General features: G+C 48.2%; 2 protein-coding genes across 2 annotated transcripts; both read left to right on the top strand.

Annotated features, from left to right (window-relative positions):
• The first annotated feature begins 8,136 nt into the window (after positions 1-8,136).
• On the top strand, positions 8,137-12,746 carry LOC123088371 (uncharacterized). Its single transcript, XM_044510568.1, has 2 exons — positions 8,137-10,097; positions 10,744-12,746. The coding sequence occupies exons 1-2, from the start codon at positions 8,882-8,884 to the stop codon at positions 12,588-12,590; spliced, it is 3,063 nt and encodes a 1,020-aa protein (XP_044366503.1). The 5' UTR covers positions 8,137-8,881; the 3' UTR covers positions 12,591-12,746.
• Positions 12,747-16,036: 3,290 nt separating this feature from the next.
• On the top strand, positions 16,037-19,777 carry LOC123083399 (uncharacterized). The gene is made up of 2 exons (XM_044505450.1): positions 16,037-17,463; positions 17,863-19,777. Exons 1-2 carry the CDS (start codon positions 16,176-16,178, stop codon positions 19,554-19,556), a joined length of 2,982 nt encoding a protein of 993 aa, XP_044361385.1. The 5' UTR covers positions 16,037-16,175; the 3' UTR covers positions 19,557-19,777.
• Positions 19,778-22,794: the final 3,017 nt, after the last annotated feature.

Raw genomic sequence — 22,794 nt, 5'->3', positions numbered from 1 at the left:
GCTTTAAGTTTTTTTCTGCTAAATTTGATAGTTCACAAAAATAATTACTAGTAGTCATATTTTTTTGAAAGTCCAGTGCGTGCTCCGACATCCCTCGTGTGTTTGTCGGAAAGTAGCTGTCAGGTTCCTCCTGGGCGGGTAACCGCTGGATAGCTATGCCCATCTGTTTGGTTTGCAACTTGCTGCATTTTCTTAAACAATAAACATGGTCCATCTAACCACGATTATGGCATACATGATATATATGTCCCAAATGACAACATGACATGCATATAAAAGAAAAGTATATCGAGACTTCTTATTTGAATAGGTGATATGATGTCCTTCAGTTTTGTGCAGTCTACTCCAATCACAGGTCAGAAAAACTTATTCCAGTTGTCTTACCTTTTGAAAAATCAACCTTATTTTTATTGCCTACAGAGAACAATATAGGCCATAATCTATAATCATATACTCAATTAAAAGCACAACATGGTAGAAAAATGAGAGATGAGCTAGAAATTCCCAGGAAAAACAAAATAGACATCGATCCGGTGGATCCTCCTGTAGTTGTCAAGTATGAAAGTGACATAGTTGTACATAAGCATCATCTAGCCATTCGATTTTTATAGTTCTACCTAAATATCATCGAATCATTGATTTCTTAGATTATTATATTGATTAGTGAAGTGCCAAACTCTCTTCAAAGCTTCTGTCTGGATCTTGCAATTTTACTGTAGCTAATGAAGGCAAAGTTACAGTGCTCTTATAGTGAAAAGTATATCATGAGAGTGCTAGTTTGGAGGACTCAAGGTGCTTGTTTGTTACTTTTTAACTTTCTGAAAGCCCATGTGCAGAGTACTATAGTTAACTGTAGTGGTTAAGACAAATGCTAACATGCATGATGCTTAGCCAGCACCTCCAATTAAAGTGGATCTGATCACATGCATTTAGCACCAGTTCCCAATAATTACTTTATTAGTAGATGATTAAAGCCAATCCTATCCTACTACATGCATGTAATTAATCAGCATAATTGGGGTAGTGGCTCAGAGAAGTGTATGGAGTAGCGTGAGTTCAGATGTAGGTAGCTGGCTCGTAGTGTCACAAAGATGCCATCAAGTCAGACAAACTTGAAAAACAATGACATGCCAACAAAAGGTACAAGGCAGCACGTAAAGTGCCAACGAATGGGGCTAATATGCACTCCTTCCTAAAACAAACTCTAAATTATAAAAGAAATCAATCTAATTGAAAGACTGTAAACTTCAGGAAACAAAATGTGGGAACTTAGATGATTGACAATGGACTGACGGATTGATATTTTCACACGCAGCTTAATGTCAACGGGAATTATCTCATCTGAAGCGATTGTTCGGTACTAATGCGCAACGCCAGCCTGTGAATGTGACATCATGATGATAATGTGGATGATGTGACGGTGCACACGACCGTCGCACCATATTGCTGTCCTAATGTCAATGGTTTGAACAGGTATGCGTTGCTTTTTTTTTTTGGTGTCTGTACTCTGTCAGTAGCAACACAATAACCTTATAGAAAGATTCTGTTCCAAGCTAATCCAGCTGAAAAGCATATGCTCATATGGCCACCACACACTAGCATTACATCAAGTTTTAAGTATGTATTTGTTAGGTAATCTTATCTAAGTATACACGTGAGTACTTCTACAGTCTAATTACTCCATTGTCGGCATGTTGTCCGAGCTAGTCCAGGCTGTGTACGTGCGTGCCTAATGCGGTCAAGTCCTGATAGGATTAGAAGTAGTACTACGTACGAAGCAGTACTAGTCTATCTCGTATAAGGTGCTAGTTTGTGTCGATTAGCTTGCTATGTTGTTTCTGTTTATGGTTGCTCTGTCGATTAGCTTGTTACATATATACACAACTAGGGCTGCAATATTTGTATCGAGAGAAAAGGAGAAAAGAAATAGAAACAAGAGAGGCACGACACGTGCCTTTGGCTAAAGTTTGTGTGCGCGTGTTCATGGTGTTTTGATGTGATCGATCCGTGGGTGAAATTCCAACAGTATTCTGGGTTTGTAGTTTTACAGCGCAATACTTTGAACGATCTCCATGCATAACTGGCAGATAACAGTTTCTCGGGATCCCAAGAACCAAAAATTCACTCCCGTCGTCTGGTTTTCTTTAATAATCCTTTGCATGAATGAATCAGAAAGAATTTATCTCCATATCAATGCATGGCATCTAGAGAAGTAAATACAATGTTAGTGCACGATGGGTTCAACCACGCGCTAGTAACTGTACTTTTTTCTGGTCAGAGACGAGATGATATGAATGTGGTTGTACATTTCTAACTGCAAGTTGGGAGTACATAGTTGATGATATTTAATCAGGTCTCTCTGAAAAGCCATAGGGATATAGAAATTGCCATGTCTTTCTCTGAACACACATGAAAACTATATATAAGCCATTGATTCCAAGTTTACATGTGGGTGGGCTCTCTATTCCAGCTACCGAGCACTGACCCGAACACGCCCAATCAGTTGTGCAACGACTGGTAGTTGACGATACCAAGGGAGAACTGATTGATCGATTTATCACGGTCCTCCTCCACAGCTATGGCAAAGCAAAGGGGCAAATAGTGTTCAAGTCTGAGAACGAGGTAGCTGTTAGACCTTTCAGCCTGAGCATTGATAGTTGTGGATGACACTAGAAGAGTTGGGACAATTTTCGTTGGTTTATTTCTCACACAATGCCATGCCAACCTGAGGGGTTGGGGATACATATTTATAGGCTGCTAGCCAGCCAAGGCATATGCTAAGATGCTGCTAAGATGCCAGTCTAAGATGCTAGTCTAAGATGCTAGTCTAAGATGCTAACTGACAGTCCTTGATGGTCAAGAACAGAACTCTATCCTAACAGCCAGTCCTTGATGGTCCAGGACTTTATCCTCCTAACTGCCACAAGGACCATGTGTTGCAGCCCCACAAGGACCCTAGTACACAGGCTTATCCATCATTCTCCCCCTAAGTCTTGTACGTCGTCTTGTGGGAGAGTTGAATCATCCCAATCCTGGAGCAAAGTTCGAGGAACTTGACCCTCCCAAGGGGCTTGGTGAGCAGGTCTGCGAGCTGATCCTTGGTGTTGATGTAGTTCGCCTCGATGCTCCCTTCTTCCACACAGCTGCAGATGAAGTGATACCTCAGTCGGATGTGCTTGCTCCGTTCGTGGAACACGGGGTTCTTTGCCAGGGCCAGGGCGGACTTGCTGTCCACCAGGAGCTGCACCGTTCTGGTGTCTTGAACGAGAAGATCACCAAGCAGTCGAGCAAGCCAGAGCGCCCGAGTACAGGCGGTGGAGGCCGCTATGTACTCAGCCTCACAGCTGGACAGGGCCACCACCTGCTGCTTGACTGATTGCCAGCTCACGAGACACTTGCCGAGGAAGAGGAGGATCCCGCTCGTGCTCTTGCTGGTGTCGATGTCGCCGGCGTGGTCGCTGTCGCTGTATCCGACGAAGTGTGCCGCCCCAGGGCACCTAGGGTAATGGAGGCCGTGGTCGAGGGTCCCTGCTATGTAGCGGACGATCCTCTTCACTGCCTGCTGGTGTTCCGACGTTGGTCGCTCCATGAACCGACTGACATAGCCGACGGAGAATGCCAAGTCCGGCCGTGTGTGAGTGAGGTAGCGAAGGCTCCCCACAAGGCGTCGGTACTGCGTAGCATCCACTTCCTCCGTTGTGCTGTCGCGACTTAGTTTCAGCCTCTCCTCCATCGGAGTGAGAGCTGGATGGCAGTCGGTGAGCCCAGCTAGCTCAACGATGCGCTTGGCGTAGGCGGACTGTCGAAGCGCGATCCCGGAGTGGTCCTGGTGCACCTCAATCCCTAGATAGAAGGAGAGGAGCCCCAGGTCACTCATCTGGAACGTGGCCTTCATGTCTTCCTTGAACGCCGCCACCTCTGCATCTTTGGTGCCGGTGATCACCAGGTCGTCAACGTAGACGCCCACCAGCAGGGCATTTCCTCCACTCCCCCGTCGGTAGACGGCAGCCTCATGCGGGCTCTGCTCGAAACCCATCTTCTTCAGCGTGGAGTCCAGCTTGGCGTTCCACGCCCTGGGTGCCTGCCGCAGGCCATAGAGAGCCTTGCGCAGGCGGAGCACCTTGCCCTCCTGGCCGGGAATCGTAAACCCCGGTGGCTGATGCACGTAGACTTCCTCCTTCAAGTCGCCGTTGAGGAATGCCGACTTAACGTCCATGTGGTGAACACGCCAGCCCTCCTGGGCAGCCAGCGCAAGGAGAAGTCGCACGGACTCCATCCGTGCCACGGGAGCGAAAGCGTCGTCGAAGTCGACTCCTTCCTGCTGCAAGAAGCCTCGGGCCACCAAACGAGCCTTGTGCTTGATGATGGCGCCGGCTCCATCCCTCTTCAGCTTGAACACCCACTTAAGGGTGATTGCGCGGTGACCTCGAGGGAGATCAGCAAGCTCCCAGGTGCGGTTTTGCTCGACCGCATCCATCTCCAACTTCATCGCGGCGCGCCATGCCGCGTCTCTCTCGGCCTCTGCAAAGGACCGTGGTTCGCCGTCTTCACACACGAGCTGTAGCTGTGCCTCCAGGTCACGTGGCACCAGTCCTGGCACCGGCTGGTCGCCGAGCACATTATCCATCGTACGGTACCGCAGCGGTTCGCCTCCATACCATGCGTCGACCCGCTCCTCGTCGTGAGTGAGCGGGGAAGCGAACTTCATCGGGTTGTGCTCTGCGTGAGCGGGTGCTGATGAAGACGAGCCCGGAGTGGCGACCGCCGTGGCTGGAGTATGCGGCGTCGCTGGTTGTGGTGTCGTCGGTGTAGCAGGCGCCGGAGTCGATGTAGTTTTGGGGGCCGGGGTAGACGTGCCCGGTGAAGAGGAGCTGCTTGCTCCCCCAGCTTCCTTGAAGTGAGCGTACTCGACAATGAAGTCGTCATACGTCGGCGTCGAGCCGTCGTCCACCGCCTTGTCCCATTGCCACCCTCGCCCTTCGTTGAACACGACGTCTCGCGCTGTGCGCACACGTTGTGTCTTTGGGTCGAGGATGCGGTAGGCCTTTGAGCCCTCCGCGTAGCCGATGAAGACTCCCGGAGTGCTCCTGTCGTCGAGCTTGCCGATGTGGCCGAGCTCCTTGGCGAACGCAAGGCAGCCAAAGACCCGCAAATGAGAGACCGCCGGCTTCCACCCATGCCAGGCCTCGTACGGAGTTCTGCCGTCGAGTGCCTTAGTAGGAGAGCGGTTGAGGATGTAGACGGCCGTTAGCACCGCCTCTCCCCAGAAGACAGCCGGCATCCCTCTCTGCTTGAGGAGAGCCCGAGCCATCCCCACAACCGTCTGGTTGCGCCGCTCGACGACGCCGTTTTGCTGCGGGCTGTACGGCGCGGAGTAGTGGCGCTGGATGCCCTCATCGGCGCAGTACGAGCGAATTCAGCCGCCGTGAACTCGCCGCCGTAGTCAGTGCGCAACACGCGCAATTTGCGGCCGCTCTCCGCCTCCACACCAATCTGCGCGCGCCTGATGGCGTCCGCCGCTTCTCCCTTACTGCCGAGGATCATCACCCACATGTAGCGGGAGAGATCGTCGACGAGCAGCAGGAAGTAGCGTCGACCTCCTGGTGTGGCTGGCGTCACCGGGCCGCACAGGTCTCCGTGCACGAGCTCCAGCTTCTCCTTAGCCCGAAAACTCGCCTGTTGGGGAAAGGGGAGTCGTCTCTGCTTTGTCAGTACGCAGATGTCGCAGAACTGCTCCACATGGTCGAGGCATGGCATGCCTCGCACCATCTCCTTGGCACTTAGACGCTTCAGGGCCTCAAAGTGAAGGTGCCCAAAGCGCTCATGCCACTGCCACGCCTCGTCGTCTCGACGGACAGCGAGACAGACCGGTTGTGCCACCTGCACATCAAGGACGTAGAGTCGATTTTCACCTCTGGGCACCTTGGCGAGAAGGCGACGCTGGCGATCCCAGATGCGTAGGACTCCATGCTCAATCAGCACGCGTGAGCCGTTCTCATCCAGCTGTCCCAAGCTGATGATGGAATTCCTTAGCGCGGGGATGTAGTAGACACCGGTGAGCAGCCGGTGCTCTCCCATCTTGGTGGTGAAGATGAAGGAGCCGACGCCCTTTATCTCCACAGCGGAGGCATCCCCGAACTTGACGGAGCCTCGCGCATCGGAGTCGAGCTCGGCGAAGAATTCCCTTCGACCGGTCATGTGGTGGGTGGCGCCGGTGTCGAGGCACCACCCCGTAGCCTTGTCCTTCTCGGAGCCATCGCCTAGAAGAGCGTGTGCTTTTGGCTCATCGAGGTGGATGAAAGCCTTTGCGACTGGAGTCGCCGAGGGTAGCTCAATGCTTGCATGTGCCATGAACAGAGCCGTCTCCTTCTCCTTCGCCTGTGCGATGTGAGCCTGGCCTTGTCGTGGTTGCCGACACTCATTGGCCCAATGGCCAAACCGGCCACAGTTGTGGCAACTGTTGTCTTGTGCCGGCCTGGGCTTGCCAGCGGCGCCGTCCTTGGCGCCTCCGCGGGCGTCACCTTCGGCACGTCCTTGTGCCCTGCCCGGGGGGCCTCTTCGCGCCTTACGCTGCTTGCCACGCTTGCGGCCGCCCGTCGAGGAGGAAGGCTCCCCCTTCTTCTTGTCACCAAGGCTGGGATCCCACTGCTCCCGAGTTAGGAGCAGCTTCCCGCCGGTGGTGACGGGCCCCGAGGGGGGCTGTGGCTCGTCGGTGTCGACGACCTTGAGTCGACCTATCGCCTCCTCGATCGTCATCGTGGAGAGGTCCAGCAACGACTCGATCGAGCGAGCCATCTGCTTGTACTTCTCGGGAATGCACCGAAAAAGCTTCTCGACAGCTCTCTCCTCGGTGTAGGTGGCATCGCCAAACTTCACCATCTTCTGCAGCAGAGTGTTGAGACGGAGAGCAAAGTCATCAACGTCCTCACCTGGCTTGAAGCCCAGGTTCTCCCACTCCTTACGAAGTGCCTGCAGGGTGGACTTGCGAGCACGGTCGCTGCCGATGCGTGCTGCGGCGATGGCGTCCCAAGCCTCCTTGGCAGTCCGCTTGTTGGAAAGCGAGAACTGCATCTCGGGCGGGACTGCGACGATGAGGGCGTCCAGCGCCCGTCGATCCTCTAGGTGGTCGACGTTGCTGTCCTGGACTGCCTCCCACATGCGCCGCACCTGGAGCCTGACCTTCATGATCCCGGCCCACTCGACGTAGTTGGTTTTAGTGAGGGTAGGCCACCCAACACTGGAACCAACATCCCTGACCACAGTCCGGACCTCGTAGAGGCCGCGGTCCTGGTCGTTGCAGCCGCCGTCGCGGTGCGCGCCTCCACCTGGAGCGCGGGCGTGCTCGGCTGCCCACTGCGCCGTCCGCTCCTGCGCCACTTTGGCGCGATCTGCGTCGGCGCCGTCGTCCGCAGGCGCGGAGCTGCTGGAGCTGCCGGGGCTGCCGCGGAGTGCCTTGGCATCCGCCGTAGCCTCACGGGCTGCTTCTGCTGCTGCTGCTGCTTCTACCTCCGCCCTGGCTGCTTCTACCTCCGCTCTGGCTGCTGCCAGCTCCGCTGCAGCCAGCCTCGACACTCTTGCCGCCGCAGCAGCCGCTGCTACAGCCGCTCGCTCACGCTCCTCTGCCACGGTGCGCTCGGCCTCTTGCCGGCGCCGCATGCTCGAGGTAGCCGTGTGCTGAGAGCGACCTGCAGACATGGCTCGCTGCAGGGGGGCTGTTGCGTGAAGAGGAGGCTGATGAAGACGAGCTGCTGCTCGACAGTCCGGAGGGAGGAAGGTAACCAGAGGCAGACGGAGCAGCTGCTGCTACCGACTTGGGCTGCTCACAGGAAATGCTCAGGGTGCAGGTTAACGAGGCTCTGATACCACTTGTTAGACCTTTCAGCCTGAGCATTGATAGTTGTGGATGACACTAGGAGAGTTGGGACAATTTTCGTTGGTTTATTTCTCACACAATGCCATGCCAACCTGAGGGGTTGGGGATACATATTTATAGGCTGCTAGCCAGCCAAGGCATATGCTAAGATGCTGCTAAGATGCCAGTCTAAGATGCTAGTCTAAGATGCTAGTCTAAGATGCTAACTGACAGTCCTTGATGGTCAAGAACAGAACTCTATCCTAATAGCCAGTCCTTGATGGTCCAGGACTTTATCCTCCTAACTGCCACAAGGACCATGTGCTGCAGCCCCACAAGGACCCTAGTACACAGACTTATCCATCAGTAGCTGTAAATAGATCACATCTCCGTAAATGTAAATAACACGATGGTATTTGATAGACCATCTTCATAACTGTGTCAAACAGATCACAACCAATTGATCTTCATGATTGTAACTAGACATGTCACATCTAGAACATCATTGTTGTATCTACAAATAACAACCGATAGATCTTCCTAACTGCATCTATGTATACAGGTTATGGTCTATGGATCATTATAATTTTATTATATCTAAGCAAATCTACCACCGTCGTAATCCAAACTTAATTCCCTATCTAGTATCACGAACAACTTTTCTACCCTTCCAACGTACAACTGATTTGGCAGTATAAACTATAATCTCGCATACCGATCTATTCTATAAACACAGTGGTTGGTGCATGATTGATTCGAGTGGCTGTACATTTCTAAATCTAAATTATAATGCAAGTTGGGAATGTTTAATTCTGTATTAGGCGAAGAAGGTGGGAAGTTGCCCAGTCTTGTCGCCCAGACAAGAAGAAAGATACAAAATTGACCGCCCGAGCGCTAGTCTTGTCTAGTCTCACAAAATATAGGGAAAGGATTCCAAGTTCACATGTGGGCAGGCCCTCAACAACTCCAGCTAAGCCACCGTGCATAGACTCTTGACTTGGTAATACACATTGGCTGTCGGGGTGTAGGATGATATATATATATATAAGTTCAGCCAGAGGCCTTCCATTTCATAAGCAAATTAAGCAAACGGCTTCCATGGCCGACGACCTTGAAACTGGAGGCACTGTCAATGGCAGCGGCGAGCCTCGTACAGTTTCAAAGCTGTATGAGTTCAAGGAGCAGCTCCTGCTGCTGTCGACTCTGGTCGCAACGGTGACATACGTCGCCGGGCTGAACCTGCCCGGGGGATCCTGGGAGCAGGATGACCCGGGAGGTCACATGGCTGGCGATCCGATCCTCCGGGACACCCACTACCGCCGTTACCTCGCCTTCTACTACTGCAACGCCACCGCGCTCGCCGCGTCGCTCGTGGTCTCCCTCATCCTCATCATCCTGGAGGAGAAGCACATTGTCTCGACAGTGGTGCTGCGGATGGTCATGATGCTCGACCTACTCAGCCTCGTGGGTGCCTACGGCGCTGGGAGCTGCCGGGATACATTCACAACCATCTTCGCGGTGGTAGTCTTCTCCTTTTTGGTATTGATTATCATCTTTGGTTTCTTCTACCTCTGGCTCCATCGTCATGATAAGTTCCCCTCCAACTCCAACTCTAACTCCAATCGTCCCATCACGACCCCTGGCTTGAACTCCACCTCCAAGTCCAGATTCTTCCTCAGCGTGAGGCGAATCCAGAAACAGAACAGTGTGGTGAAGTCATTCGTCGACGCCAAGAAGGAAGAGAAGGAGAAGATTGATGTGTTGATGTTACTCGCAACTTTTGCTGTCACCATCACATACGTAGCTGGGCTGAGCCCGCCTGGTGGGTTCTGGAGCAGCACCGAGGACGGACACCGTTTGAGCGACCCGGTGTTGCAAGCTCGTGGCCGGTACCGTGCCTTCTTTGTTTGCAACACCACTTCGTTCGCCGTGTCCCTTCTCATCATCGTGTTGCTCTTGGAGAAGAAGCTGCTGAAGAAGCAGCTGAGCGAAAAATTCACGGTGCGATTCACAGTGCCCTATGTGTTGATCGCCGTCGCTCTGTTGGGCCTTATGGTAGCCTATGCTGCCGGGAGCTGCAGGGAGGCTGACAATACCATCTTTGTCCTTACCCTCACCGCTGCGGTTCCTGTCTGTGTGTGCCTCCAACTGGTGGTTGTTACTTGCACAAATTGTTGGGAAGGACTCGCGACCAAGTGTGGTGATGTCTTAGGATGGTTCAAGAGACGGGTCAACACTCCTCGAGGTATGGCTGGTTACCTACTTACCTAATACTCCCTCCGTTCCATAATGTAGTGCATATAGATTTTAACAAAAGTCAAACTTTATAAACTCTGACCATACTTATAGAGAAAAATAGGTCATCTAGAATACTAAATACATATCGTTGGATACATACATCATGATGTACATGTTTGGTATTGCAGATATAGATAGTTTTATCTATAAACTCGATCAAAGTTTGCTAAGTTTCACTGTGAAAAAATAAATGCATATGCACTACATTGTGGAATGGAGGGAGTATATGTTACTCCGGTTATGAAAAATAACTTACCATTTTGGATGTGGTCAATATTTTTGACCACACAACTTTTAACTATTATATTTTTGTCCTTTATAAAATCTAAGAAAACTATATATGTTTATACATGTATATTAATTTAGCATTTTAAGAGACCAATCTATGTGCACATGATGATTTTCAAGTACCTCAATATACGCATTATATTCTTATTTTTTAAAGTATACAACGTTCTAGATTTATCTACTATTTAGTTGCATGCTTGATTTATTGAAATACTATTTATTTACTATTCAGTATTACCATGCTACACAAAGATTTATTTACTATTTATTTACATCGTTAATTGACTGAAAATAAATACCCACAGGCACCTCCATAAGCACGGACATCGAGCTACACCTTCAAAACACTCGCTATCTTGTTATGCTCCTTGCTACTCTTGTGGTGACCATCACTTACCAAGCAGGACTCGATCCACCTGGCGGACTTTGGCTAGACAGCCGGGATGGGCATACAATCGGCCACCCGGTACTCCAAACAACACATCCTACTCGGTATCAAGTGTTCTTCTACAGCAACTCAGCAGCTTTTGTCACATCGTTGGTTGTCATCATGATGCTCCAGAGCAAGTATCTGCTCACGCGGCACACACTAGAAGCAACCCTAGTACTGGACCTATTCGGTCTCATTACTGCCTATGGCGCCGGGAGCACTAGGGATGTAAACGCATCCTTCTACATCATTGCCTTGGCGGGCATTGTCCTTGTCTATGTTGTTGTCCATATCACCATAAGAGACCATGACCCTGAGCCAGCAGGTGGTGATGCTGCAGTAAAGGTTCTCGATGACAAGCGTAAGGTGTTGCTACTGGTTGCTATCTTGGCTGCTACCCTGACGTACCAAGCTGGTCTCACTCCTCCAGGTGGCTTCTGGTTAGCGGATGACCAAGGGCTTGGTCGTCGTGCGGGCTTCCCAGTCCTCCTTGGCAATTACCCTCCTCGTTACCATGCATTCTTCTATTGCAATGCAGCGAGTTTCATGGCATCCGTAACACTCATCCTTCTTCTCATCAATCCAAAGCTATACAGGCCAGGTATACGTTGTTATGCACTCTATGTGTGCATGCTGGTGGGCATGTTTGGCCTCATGGGTGCCTATGCTGCTGGAAGCTCCCGGCATCTCAAAACCTCCATCATTTTGTTAACCTTGGTTGCCGCTGTATCAGCATTCATAGCCTTGCTAGTAGCCATTTTCTGGTACATCTATAGATGCAGAAAAAAAGCAGCAGCAGCAGTGGCGGCGGCAGTAACAATGGCAACAACAGCATCGGCTGCAATAACAACAGCAGCGGCGGCAGCAACAAGAGCAGCGGCGGCAGCAACAACAGAAACAACAACCACAACAGCAATAATAGCAGCAAGATTGATAGCAGGGGCAACAACAACAGAAACAACAACCACAACAGCAATGATAGCAGCAAGATTGACAGCAGGGGCAATAACAACATCAACGGTAGCACCAACAACAGAAACAAAAACCACAACAACAATGATAGCAGCAAGATTGACAGCAGGGGCAACAACAACATCAACTCTAGCACCAACAACAGAAACAACAACCACAGCAGCAAGATTGACAGCAGCGGCAACAACAACGACACCACAAGCAGCACAAACAACAGCAACAAGCAGCAACAGCAGCAGCAGTAAAGAGAAAGAGAGACTTGAATACTTGATGTTACTAGGGATCCTTGGCGCAAGTATGACATACCAGACTGGCCTAAAGCCACCAGGCGGCCTATGGCAGGACAACATGAATGGGCACTATGCTGGCAACCCCATCCTCCACGACACCAACAAGCACCGGTATAATGCTTTCTTTTATGGCAACTCCACTTCATTCATGGCGTCGATCGTGGTGGTCGTCATGCTGCTCCCATTGACATTCCATGAACACGACCTGTCACTCTGGCCGATGCATTCAGCCATTTTGCTGGACATGCTTAGCCTCCTAGTTGCCTATGCAGCAGGCAGTACTAGGGAGTGGGAAACCTCCAGAAACGTCATGTTACTCGTCATCCCTGTGTTGCTCTACATTGCGGTCTACGTAACAGCTTCGGTCTTCTACCACAGGAAAGACCATGTGGAACCGCCAAACCAGACTCCGCCCCCCACTGCTAGAGTGACTGCCACACCACATCAGGAAACCAACTGATTCTTTGTCAGGTCAAATTCAGTGCTACAATTTTTGTGGAACAACATACAGAAACATGTGGGACGAACTGAATACGTAAATGTGGGACAGAGTTTATGAGATATTGAGCACCATATGTATATTTGAGATATAATGAGTTAGTTATTCATATGTGTATCCATGCTTTGGTATTCCTTCCGCTCGCCGGAGGGCTCCCTTTTGTTTGTTGGTCCTATTTAATTTCCGGCCTTCGTTTGCTTTACATGTTAATCCATGAACATACCCCAGTTTGATGTCAGGCTGCATATATAACCAAAATGCATGGCAGAACGACAATGCTGAGCAGTTCAGCAACTCAGAATAACTGCTGCTCTTACAACTCTGCGATTGCCAAGAATAAGTTCTTGAAGATCCAAATATCCATCAAATCCCCTAATCAGATTTCTTACCTTTTTTGGAACGAACGTCTTCTCTGTCCGAACATGAAAGATACATCCGAGTTTTAGCTACCTGCTTATCTTGAAGGTGGATAGGCGCTGTGTGGGGTGCCATGTCCTCTTGATCCGTGGTGGGTGCAAGCGTGTGTTCGTCGATGACGTTTTCGCTGTTCTGCCCACACACACATGAATTGTATGTTGGTTCAGAAAATCACAAAGCTCTGGTCTGTATCTCAGTCAGTCTGCTGATTGCTCAATTTAGCCTGCAGGCTCCCGGTCTGAAACTAACGACAGTTGAAATGGGGAAACATGGTCACAGATTGTGGATGGAAAATGCTGCTCCTCCCAAAATAAAACTATGGATGTCTGATACCGCCACGAGGCCTTTTTGCTGGTAAACTGTAATTTGCAAAGCGAAACCGATGAAATTGCAGAGTTAATGCCATATATGGCAGGGGTGTTATTTCATAAAATCAAGCTGACCTTGGATAACAGTATATGCTACCATCATTCTTTGTTCACAAACAAGCACAAACATAGTGGCACCAACAAATAGAGAGCAACTAATCGTCTCTATAAAAACAGAGTGAAGTAGGATCTGTCTTCTCATCAGGTGTGTTTGAAGAACTGTTGCCATCTAGGCCAGCAGTTGCCACTTGTAAATTCTATCTGAGATCTCAGAATGGCGTTGCAGCTCGCTACCTTGCCTCCGTTGCATTGAGACCCACTCTCCTCTGCTATTGGCAGCGGTGAAGTATCAGGATTCGTCTCAGTTAGCTTCACCATTCGCATATCAAAGGCCACCAGCAGCGAACGTGGAAATCTGAGCCCGATAGCCAGTCGCGGCATGTCAATATGTGCAGGTTAATTAACAGAGGCATCTTATATGGTGTAGTACATTGCATTTTCCTCCAGCCGAGTAAGGCAGAGCGTTGGTTCATTCCATCAGTACCTGCATGTTAACAAAATGAAAACGGTGCAGGAACTGTAAGCATATGGAAAATCTGAAATGTCAACAACGAAAAGGATTTGCAGATGCACTGGCCGGTTATCATTTTATCAGTATGATCACTTCATGGTTTGAACCTCAGATGCAAACGGTGTCCTGCTGTCCTGGCTCGGAAAGGGACCCCGCAGCTTGCAAATCCACTTCAGAACATTCAGTGTTCTTTGGCAAGCACTGGATGGCTGGAATGTTTTGTTTGCTTCAGTTCATAGGTACCAAGATTCCTGAGATATTGAAATGCTATCACATTGTGCACACTAATTTCTCCGTAGCATGTAGTACACTGATACAGAGAAAGCAATAGGAGGTTAGCCATGGGTTATACCTTCATCCATGGTGCTCTTCGCTGTTAACCTTCAGCAGAAAATCAGGTAATGCACCATCAGTAGCATTGGTTGCATCATAGGTTTGATCATGCCATGCTCCAGCTTGTCCTGGGTTGAGAAATTCTAACTTCGTGTAAAATGTAAAGGGGGCTTCAACAAATTTTAAAACACAAGAGGAGCCCAGTTGGTAATGGTGAGAGTCTTAGAGACCAAAAACTGATATGAAAAAGGACTAGTGCTTGGAGACGGTAGTTAGAACAACTTATACTTGGGTACGAAGAGACATTCGTATGAACAGTTATAACAAACGGAAATGACCGACAAACTTTGCGATGAACCAGCACATGGCGATTTGCAGCGATGTATACCAGCAACGAGTTGAAGAAGGTAGCGGCAATCGAGTTGAAGAAGCAAGATGGACATCTTCCCTGGAAGGGAATATATTGTGACAACAAACCGGAATCGAGCCCAACAATTGGAAGGGGATTCAATCGAGAGGTACATACAAGCAGACATGGTGTCAGAGTTAAGGCGTCGACCGGAGCAAGAGACCCTGATGCGAGCATATATATGTATCTCATATGTATCAAGTCAACGGGAAATTATATGAAGCAACCATTCGGTCCTAATGTGCGATGCCTGCCTGTGCCTTAAGATGATAATGTGGATGACACCGTTGCTGCTGCGAATGTGACATCATGATGATAACGTGGATGATGCAGCATTGCTCTCCTAATGTCAATGGTTTGAACAGGTATGTATTGTATTAATTTTGTGGCAGTATGCTGCCAGTAGCAACACAATAGCCTTAAAAAAATATTATGTTCATATGGCCACCAGAAAGAATTGAGCTTCTTATGAATGCAGAGAAGTAAAATACAGTAGTTCGTGCACGATAGATTAAACAACCCGCTAGTAATAATACTGTATTCTCGTCAGAGACATGATGATATGTATATGAACGTGATCATACATTTCTAACTGCAAGTTGGGAGTATGTTTAATCATGTATTGTGGGGTCAGATCTCTCACCGTGAAGCCATATTGATATAAAATCGCCACACCACTCTCTGATTACATATGCAAGCTATACCTATCTATCAATATATAATCCAATTGATTCCAAGTTTACATGTGGGAGGGCTCTCTGTTCCAGCTACCCAGCACTGATCCCAACACACCCCATCAGCTATGCAATGATTGGTAGTTGTAGCAGTATCATCGCCAATAGACGACGAATTCACTGGTTAGGCCTTCATGGTCATATCTACAAATAACAACGGATGTGTCCTTATAAGTTACTGTATCTATAATTTTATCTAAGCAGATCCACCATGGTCGTAATCCAAACTTAATTCCCATGTACTGATCTAGTATCATGAACAACTTTTCTACCGATCTAACATTTGACTGAGTTAGCAGTCTGAACTATGACTTCGCATAAGACACAGTGGTTCGTGCATGATTGATTCGAGTGCGCCAATAGTACAACTCAACGACAAAAAAAATCATGTATGAATGCGGCTGTACATTTCTAAATTCTAATGCAAGTTGGGAGTGTTCAATTATGTATTAGGCGAAGAAGATAGGAAGTTGCCGAGTCTTGTCCGGTCACACAAAGGGATAACAAATTGGACAAGATGGAAGATATAAAATTGACCATTGAGTGCTAGTCTTGTCTAGTCACACAAAATATGGGGAAATGATCCCAAAGTTCACATCAGGACAGCTAAGCCACCGTGCATTGACTCTTGACTTGGCAATATGCATTGGCTTTGGCCGTAGGATGATATATAAATTCAGCCAGAAGCCATCCAGCTGATAGCAAATTAGGCAGATGCCTTCCATGGCCACTGAGGATTTAGAGCAGCAGTATGGCCATGGCCGCAAGCGCACTGATCATGAAGATGAAGGCGACGACTCGAAACTGTACGAGTTCAAGGAGCAGATCTTGCTTCTGTCGACTCTGGTGGCGACGGTGACGTACGTCGCCGGGCTGAACCTGCCGGGTGGGTCCTGGGAGCAGGACAACCCGGAAGGGCGCATGGCCGGCGATCCGATCCTACGGGATACCCATTACCGTCGGTACCTTTCCTTCTACTACTGCAACGCCACCGCGCTCGCCGCGTCGCTCGTGGTCTCCCTCATCGTCATCGTCCTGCCGAAGAAGAAGCATTACTGGACAGTGGCGCTGCGGATGGTGATGATGCTCGACCTACTCGGCCTCATGGGAGCCTACGGTGCTGGGAGCTGCCGGGATGCATTCACAACCATCTATGCGGTGGTAATCTTCTCCTCTTTGGTGTTGATCATCATCTTTGTTTTCCTCTACGTCTGGTGCACGGCCAAGGTCAGTACCACCACCAATGGAGATGGTGTGGTCCCTGACTCTAACCCCACCGCCAATGGGAACGGTGGGATCCCTGAGTCCAACGGCACCAGCAATGGGGATGGTCGGGTCCCTGACTCCAGTGGTGATGATGATAAGGTCCACTCCAACTCCACTTCCAAAGCCATGAAGCGACTCAAGATGTTGCTCAAAATAAAGCGAGCCAAGACGAAGATGCACGTGTTGATTGTACTCACAGACCCCGCCAGGAAACGAGCTGAGAAGGAGCAGATCAATGTGTTAATGTTACTGGCAACCTTCGCAGTCACCATCACATATGTCGCCGGGCTGAGCCCACCTGGTGGGTTCTGGACCAGCACCCAAGACGGGCACCGTTTGAGCGACCCGGTGTTACAAGCCCGTGGCCGGTACCGTTCCTTCTTCGTTTGCAACACCACTTCGTTCGCTGTGTCCCTGCTCATCATCGTGCTGCTCTTGGAGAGGAAGCTGCTCAAGGAGAAGCTGAGCAAGAACTTCATGTTCACTGTAGGATGGTTCAAGGTAGGATTGGCGGCGCCCTACGTGTTGATCGCTGTTGCTCTGTTGGGCCTTATGGGGGCCTATGCTGCCGGGGGCTGCAGGGAGTCTGACAATACCGCTCTTGTCCTTGCGGTCCCTGCCGGCGTATGCCTACTGCTGGGGTTTGTTACTTACTACAAAAATGGTTGGAAACTACTCACGGACAAGCTTCATGATGTTTCAACGCGCTTCAGGAAGCTGGTTGGCATTCCTTCAGGTATGGCCATATCTATATATCCAAACTAGTGTATCAAATGGTTATTCTACATCCATAGTAAAAAATACATCGTGTTGAACAATTTATCAACTTACTTTACTACATCATGAAGCGTATATTGATCACAATTTATTTTACTGATCGATTGCGATTTTTTACTCTAGACTTTTCTTGTCTCAATGAAGCGTAGAATAGCTATATTGCACGCTACATGTATATTAATTATCAGTGCATAAGATGATTTTCTTGTATGTAGACACATATTAGTAGTTGGTTGCATATCTGATTGATCCGTTGAAAATTATTGATTTATTTAGTAGTTGGTTGCATATACAAAATTATTGATTTATTTAGTAGTTCGTTGCATATCTTATTGATCAGTTGAAAATTAATTTGCAGGCACCTGCCGAGGCACGAATGAACTACACCAACAGAACACCCGCTATCTTGTTATGCTCCTTGCTACTCTTGTGGTGACCATCACATATCAAGCAGGACTAGATCCACCCGGAGGCCTTTGGCTAGATAACCGGGATGGGCACAAGATCAGCCACCCAGTCCTCCAAATGACACATCCTACTCGGTATAGAGTGTTCTTCTATAGCAACTCGGCAGCTTTCGTCACATCCTTGGTCGTCATCATGATGCTCCAGAGCAAGTTTCTGCTCAACCGGCACACACTGGAAGCAACCCTGGTGCTGGACCTATTCGGCCTCGTTACTGCCTATGGTGCTGGGAGCACTAGGGATGTAAACACATCCATCTATATCGTCGCCCTGGCAGGGCTCGTCCTCGTCTACGTGATAGTGCATATCACCATAAGAGACCATGCACCTGAGCCAGCGGGTGATCATGCAGTAAAGGATCTGGATGACAAGCGCAAGGTGCTGCTGCTGGTTGCTATCTTGGCTGCTACCCTCACCTACCAAGCTGGCCTCACCCCACCTGGTGGCTTCTGGTTAGTGGATGACCGAGAGCTTGGTCGCCGTGCAGGTTTCCCAATCCTGCATGACAATTACCCTCGCCGTTACAATGCATTCTTCTACTGCAATGCGACAAGCTTCATGGCGTCTATAACCCTCATTCTTCTTCTCGTCAATCCGAAGCTATACAGGCCAGGTATACGTTGTTATGCGCTCTACGTATGCATGTTGGTGGGTATGTTTGGCCTCATGGGTGCCTATGCTTCTGGAAGCTCTCGACAACTCAAAACATCCATCTATGTATTAACCTTGGTTGGCATGGTCCTAGTCTTTATAGCCTCCCTAGTAGCCATTTTCTGGTTCATCATCAAATCCCGAGCTCGTAGACATAGGCAAGATGAAGCAGTTCATAGCAATGGTGGCATGAAAATCATCAGCAACACCAGTACTAGAACCATCATTAGCACTAGTGCCGCCACCGCCACCACTACCACAACCACCATCACCATCACCACCACCACCACCCGCAGCATCAGCAGCGACAACTCAACCAGCAGCAGTACCAACAGCAGCAACAGAGAGAAAGAAACCGTTGAATACTTGATGTTGCTAGGAATCCTGGGTGCAAGTATGACATACCAGGTTGGCCTAAAACCACCAGGAGGTCTGTGGCAAGACAACAACAACGAACACTTTGCTGGCTACCCCGTCCTCCACGACATCAACAAGCATCGGTACGCTGTTTTCTTCTACAGCAACTCCACTTCCTTCATGGCCTCAGTCGTTGTTATTGTCCTGCTCCTTCCATGGACGACATTATTCCAGAAACGCAAACCGCCACTCTGGCTAATGCATATTGCCATTTTGCTGGACATGGTTGGTCTCCTAGTGGCCTACGCAGCAGGCAGTACTAGGAAATGGGGAGCATCCAAAAACGTCATATTCCTTGTCATCCCTGTGTTAGCCTACATCGCATTCTACGCATTAGCGTCAGTGTTCTTCCGCAGAGAAAACGGAAGTTGGTGGAAACGCTTGGCTTCCTGGTGGTTTAGGAAACCAGCAGTACTAGGAAGTAGGAAGGGTGCAAATATGTCCTCATCATCCGGATGTTGCCCTACAGAGTCTTCTTCTGTGGGAATTACCAAAGTGGCGATATCAAGCCCTGTATAATGATAGCCACACACCACATACATGATGTCATGTGATTCTTTGTATAAATTCGACTTTTTTTGGGGAATGAACAAAAAGAAACAAGTGGGAGGAACTGCATGTAAATCTGCATCCGAGTTCATGAAGAATTGGATCCAAGTGAGCTTGGCTCGACCATGAGCAAATCGTGTGTATTTCAGATGTGAGTTGGTTATACATATGTATTTCCATATTTTAGTATTCTTCGGACATGTCTATGAATTGTTACCAAGAGCTTGTGCAGCGTGCCCTCTCTCCACTGGTTGGATGGCTCATCGCCCTTCTGTAGTTGTCCTTGTTTCCTGGCCTTCATTTGCTTTGCTGGTTACTAAACAGATCTCAATCTAATGGTTGGGTGCATAAAGAAAATTCATGAAGGCCAGGGGGGGAAACCCTTTTTCGGTAAAGAAAATTCATGATGTAATGACAGCATACATGATCTGTTAATCGAAGGAGCATAAGAAGGAAAAGGGAATGGGTATTGTCAGCACAAGCTAAGCTATCTCCTCATTATTGTGAGGAGGGTGGGGCGCTAAAATTTGTATCTGTGAAGTATTCTGAGTCTAATTGTCAAGTGCATGCTAACCAGTCGGGTGTCTCACTAGAAAAACGAGGATCTTCTGAGTGATTGAGTTGGTTATTCATATTTGTTTCCATATTTTGCTAGTATTTGTTGGACATATAAGCATCTGTTTTCAGGCAGTCCCCATTCTGTATTGTGCAGATTCAAAAGACTTTCTACCCATGTGCTGATATAGTATCAAGCACAAAAGACATACATGGTTGTTAGTCCGGTGTTCTTCTGATCAAAGTTGTGTCACGCACATTTGCTAGCTACTTGGAAAGCAATTGAATTAGTTGGTATCTGCAAGCTCGAGGTGAAATTTAACAAAAACCAGCAGTTGGGTAGCTGGATGTAATCTCATCTCAACATGGCAAGTTGTTATGCATATCCATTTGGAATCTCATTAAGCATCTTGATTTGATAAATATATCCGTTGTATACACATGAATTTTAATCATTTGGCAGCTCAACTATCACCATCGAACGCATTAAGCTAGTGAGATAGCCAGCGATTCTTTGTAACAGTTGATTTGTTTTTCTTAAGAGAGTCTCGACCAATGAAGGCACCGTCTGTCTGCTGGCTGAGTCTGACTTTGTTTCTTAATTGTGTACAGGCAGTGGTTGGCTGTACAAAATGAATTTACATGAAGACCAGCTGACTTTGATGGCCTCAACTGGGCCCAAAATAGTACCCCCTCCGTTCCTAAATATAAGTTTTTTAGAGATCCCACTACAAACTACATACGGATGTATATAGACATATTTTAGAGTGTAGATTCACTCATTTTGCTTTGTATGTAGTTCATAGTGGATTCTCTAAAAAGACTTATATTTAGGAATGGAGGGAGTAGAAAACATAGCTGTCTAGTTTCATCCCTTGTTTTCCGGACCTTCTTTCTTTTGCTGTTAATTGCAGGAAACATATACATGCATGATCCAAAAGTCTGCATTTGCTTAACATATAGCCCACCTCCGATGTCGACGGAATCTGATAATATCTTCATGTTCTCAAGAAAAAGAAGGAAAGAAAAGGGAGGATGGTGCATTTCCGAAAGCAAAAAAGAAAAGAAAAGAATACTAGCATGAAAAAAATACGCAGGTAATGACAACAATTAGTCAATAACACAGAGAATACTGACGTTATTTTATATACTTCTCTTGGCCACCTGAGCTGAGACTTCAGTCCAGACCTTCAAGGATACATACACATGCTTCTTGCTCAACACTTGTGGTAGGAAGTGTTTCCACGAGCAGAGCAGAACAGAGCAGCGGGAGACTCAGACTCTGTCCATTATGAGCGTCATCAGAAGTGCAAGATCGAGCAGAAATCATTGTCGTCGTCGTTTTCAACCACAGGGGACCCTCTACGTAGCCTTCGGCACGGTATTCCCTATTAGGGTCAAAAAGAAAAGTTAGTTGGATGTATACGCGTACAACAGTATGTATAGCATTTCAGTTCAGAGTTCTTCTGTTAACCAAATGGGGAAGTAGTAATGAGTAATGAGCAAAGGAGAGGCTCGTCGTCAGCGTGAGCATGAGAAACACTTGCAAACGAAAATAATTTACGAGTCATAATGTGACCAACTAATGTGTCTTGTGTCAAATATATTGTTACGTGACATGTTGTCACGCCTCTTTCCCTCTCTGTTTATTCTCTCTTGTAGGACAAGTTATATCCCTAGATTAGATAGAGTTAGTTGGAGTTATTCTCTCTCTTTAACTTCCTATCTTTTCTTCTGTTATCGTTGATTCTGTAAACACCTACGAGAGGGTTTCTCTCGCACAATCAATATAAGACCATGCGGGCTCTCTTAGGAGGGTTGAGACGCTTTACCCATCTTTGACATGCTATACAGAGCCTCCTCTTTCATCACATCTAGCTAAGCCCTTCCCCCTCGCAGCCATCACCTTTCCCCTGCGCAGCCATGTCCTCCTCATCGCAAGTTTCCTCCCCTGGCCTCAACTACACCACTTCCGAGCCACTCAATCGCATCAACTACATCCTCTGGAAAGCCCAAGCTCGTTCCCAGATTATGGGAGCAGGGCTATATGGGCACATCGACCAATCAACTCCTGAACCACCCAAAGCCATCGTGACCAAAAACTCTGAAGGGAAAGATTAGATCGCCCCCAACCCCTCCTACAACCCCTGGCTTGTCCAGGATCAGCAGATCGTGGCCTATCTTCTGCGGAATCTCTCCAAGGAAGTTCTCATCCAAGTAGCATCCTTAGAACAGTCTCATGCCATCTGGTCTGCCCACTACTAGGAAAAGGCCTACTAATGGCGCACTGGTTTTGCCTACTAATGACGCATTACCAGTGCGCCATTAGTAGCACGCCATTAGTAGCACGTCATTAGTATTTTTTACTAATGGCGCACCACTGGTGCGCCATTAGTATCTGGTATAGTAATGACGCACCATGCAGTGCGCCACTAGTGTCTTCTATAGTAATGGCGCACCACATGGTAGTGCGCCATTAGTAACAATTTTTTTTATTTTTTTTCTTAATCTCAGGTCACTATTTCACCTATGAGATATCCAACACATATATATACAACAAGCATCCATATAACAATCATAGCCAACACACAAGTTCCATCATATATACAATCATAGCCAACACACAAGTTCCATCATATATACATACATAGCC

This window comes from Triticum aestivum, chromosome 4A (assembly GCF_018294505.1).
Source record: "Triticum aestivum cultivar Chinese Spring chromosome 4A, IWGSC CS RefSeq v2.1, whole genome shotgun sequence".
In the NCBI taxonomy this organism is placed as follows: Eukaryota; Viridiplantae; Streptophyta; class Magnoliopsida; order Poales; family Poaceae; genus Triticum; species Triticum aestivum.
The sequence above is the reverse complement of the archived record's forward strand: the minus strand, read 5'-3'. Positions and strand labels throughout refer to the sequence as shown.

What these genes read in the sequence shown, in the direction of transcription:
- LOC123088371 (XM_044510568.1), top strand. Translation starts at nt 8,882, where the DNA reads ATGATATATATATATATAAGTTCAGCCAGAGGCCTTCCATTTCATAAG. An exon ending in ACGGGTCAACACTCCTCGAG is followed by an intron (nt 10,098 to 10,743) that starts GTATGGCTGGTT and finishes AAATACCCACAG; the next exon opens with GCACCTCCATAAGCACGGAC.
- LOC123083399 (XM_044505450.1), top strand. Translation starts at nt 16,176, where the DNA reads ATGCCTTCCATGGCCACTGAGGATTTAGAGCAGCAGTATGGCCATGGC. An exon ending in GCTGGTTGGCATTCCTTCAG is followed by an intron (nt 17,464 to 17,862) that starts GTATGGCCATAT and finishes ATTAATTTGCAG; the next exon opens with GCACCTGCCGAGGCACGAAT.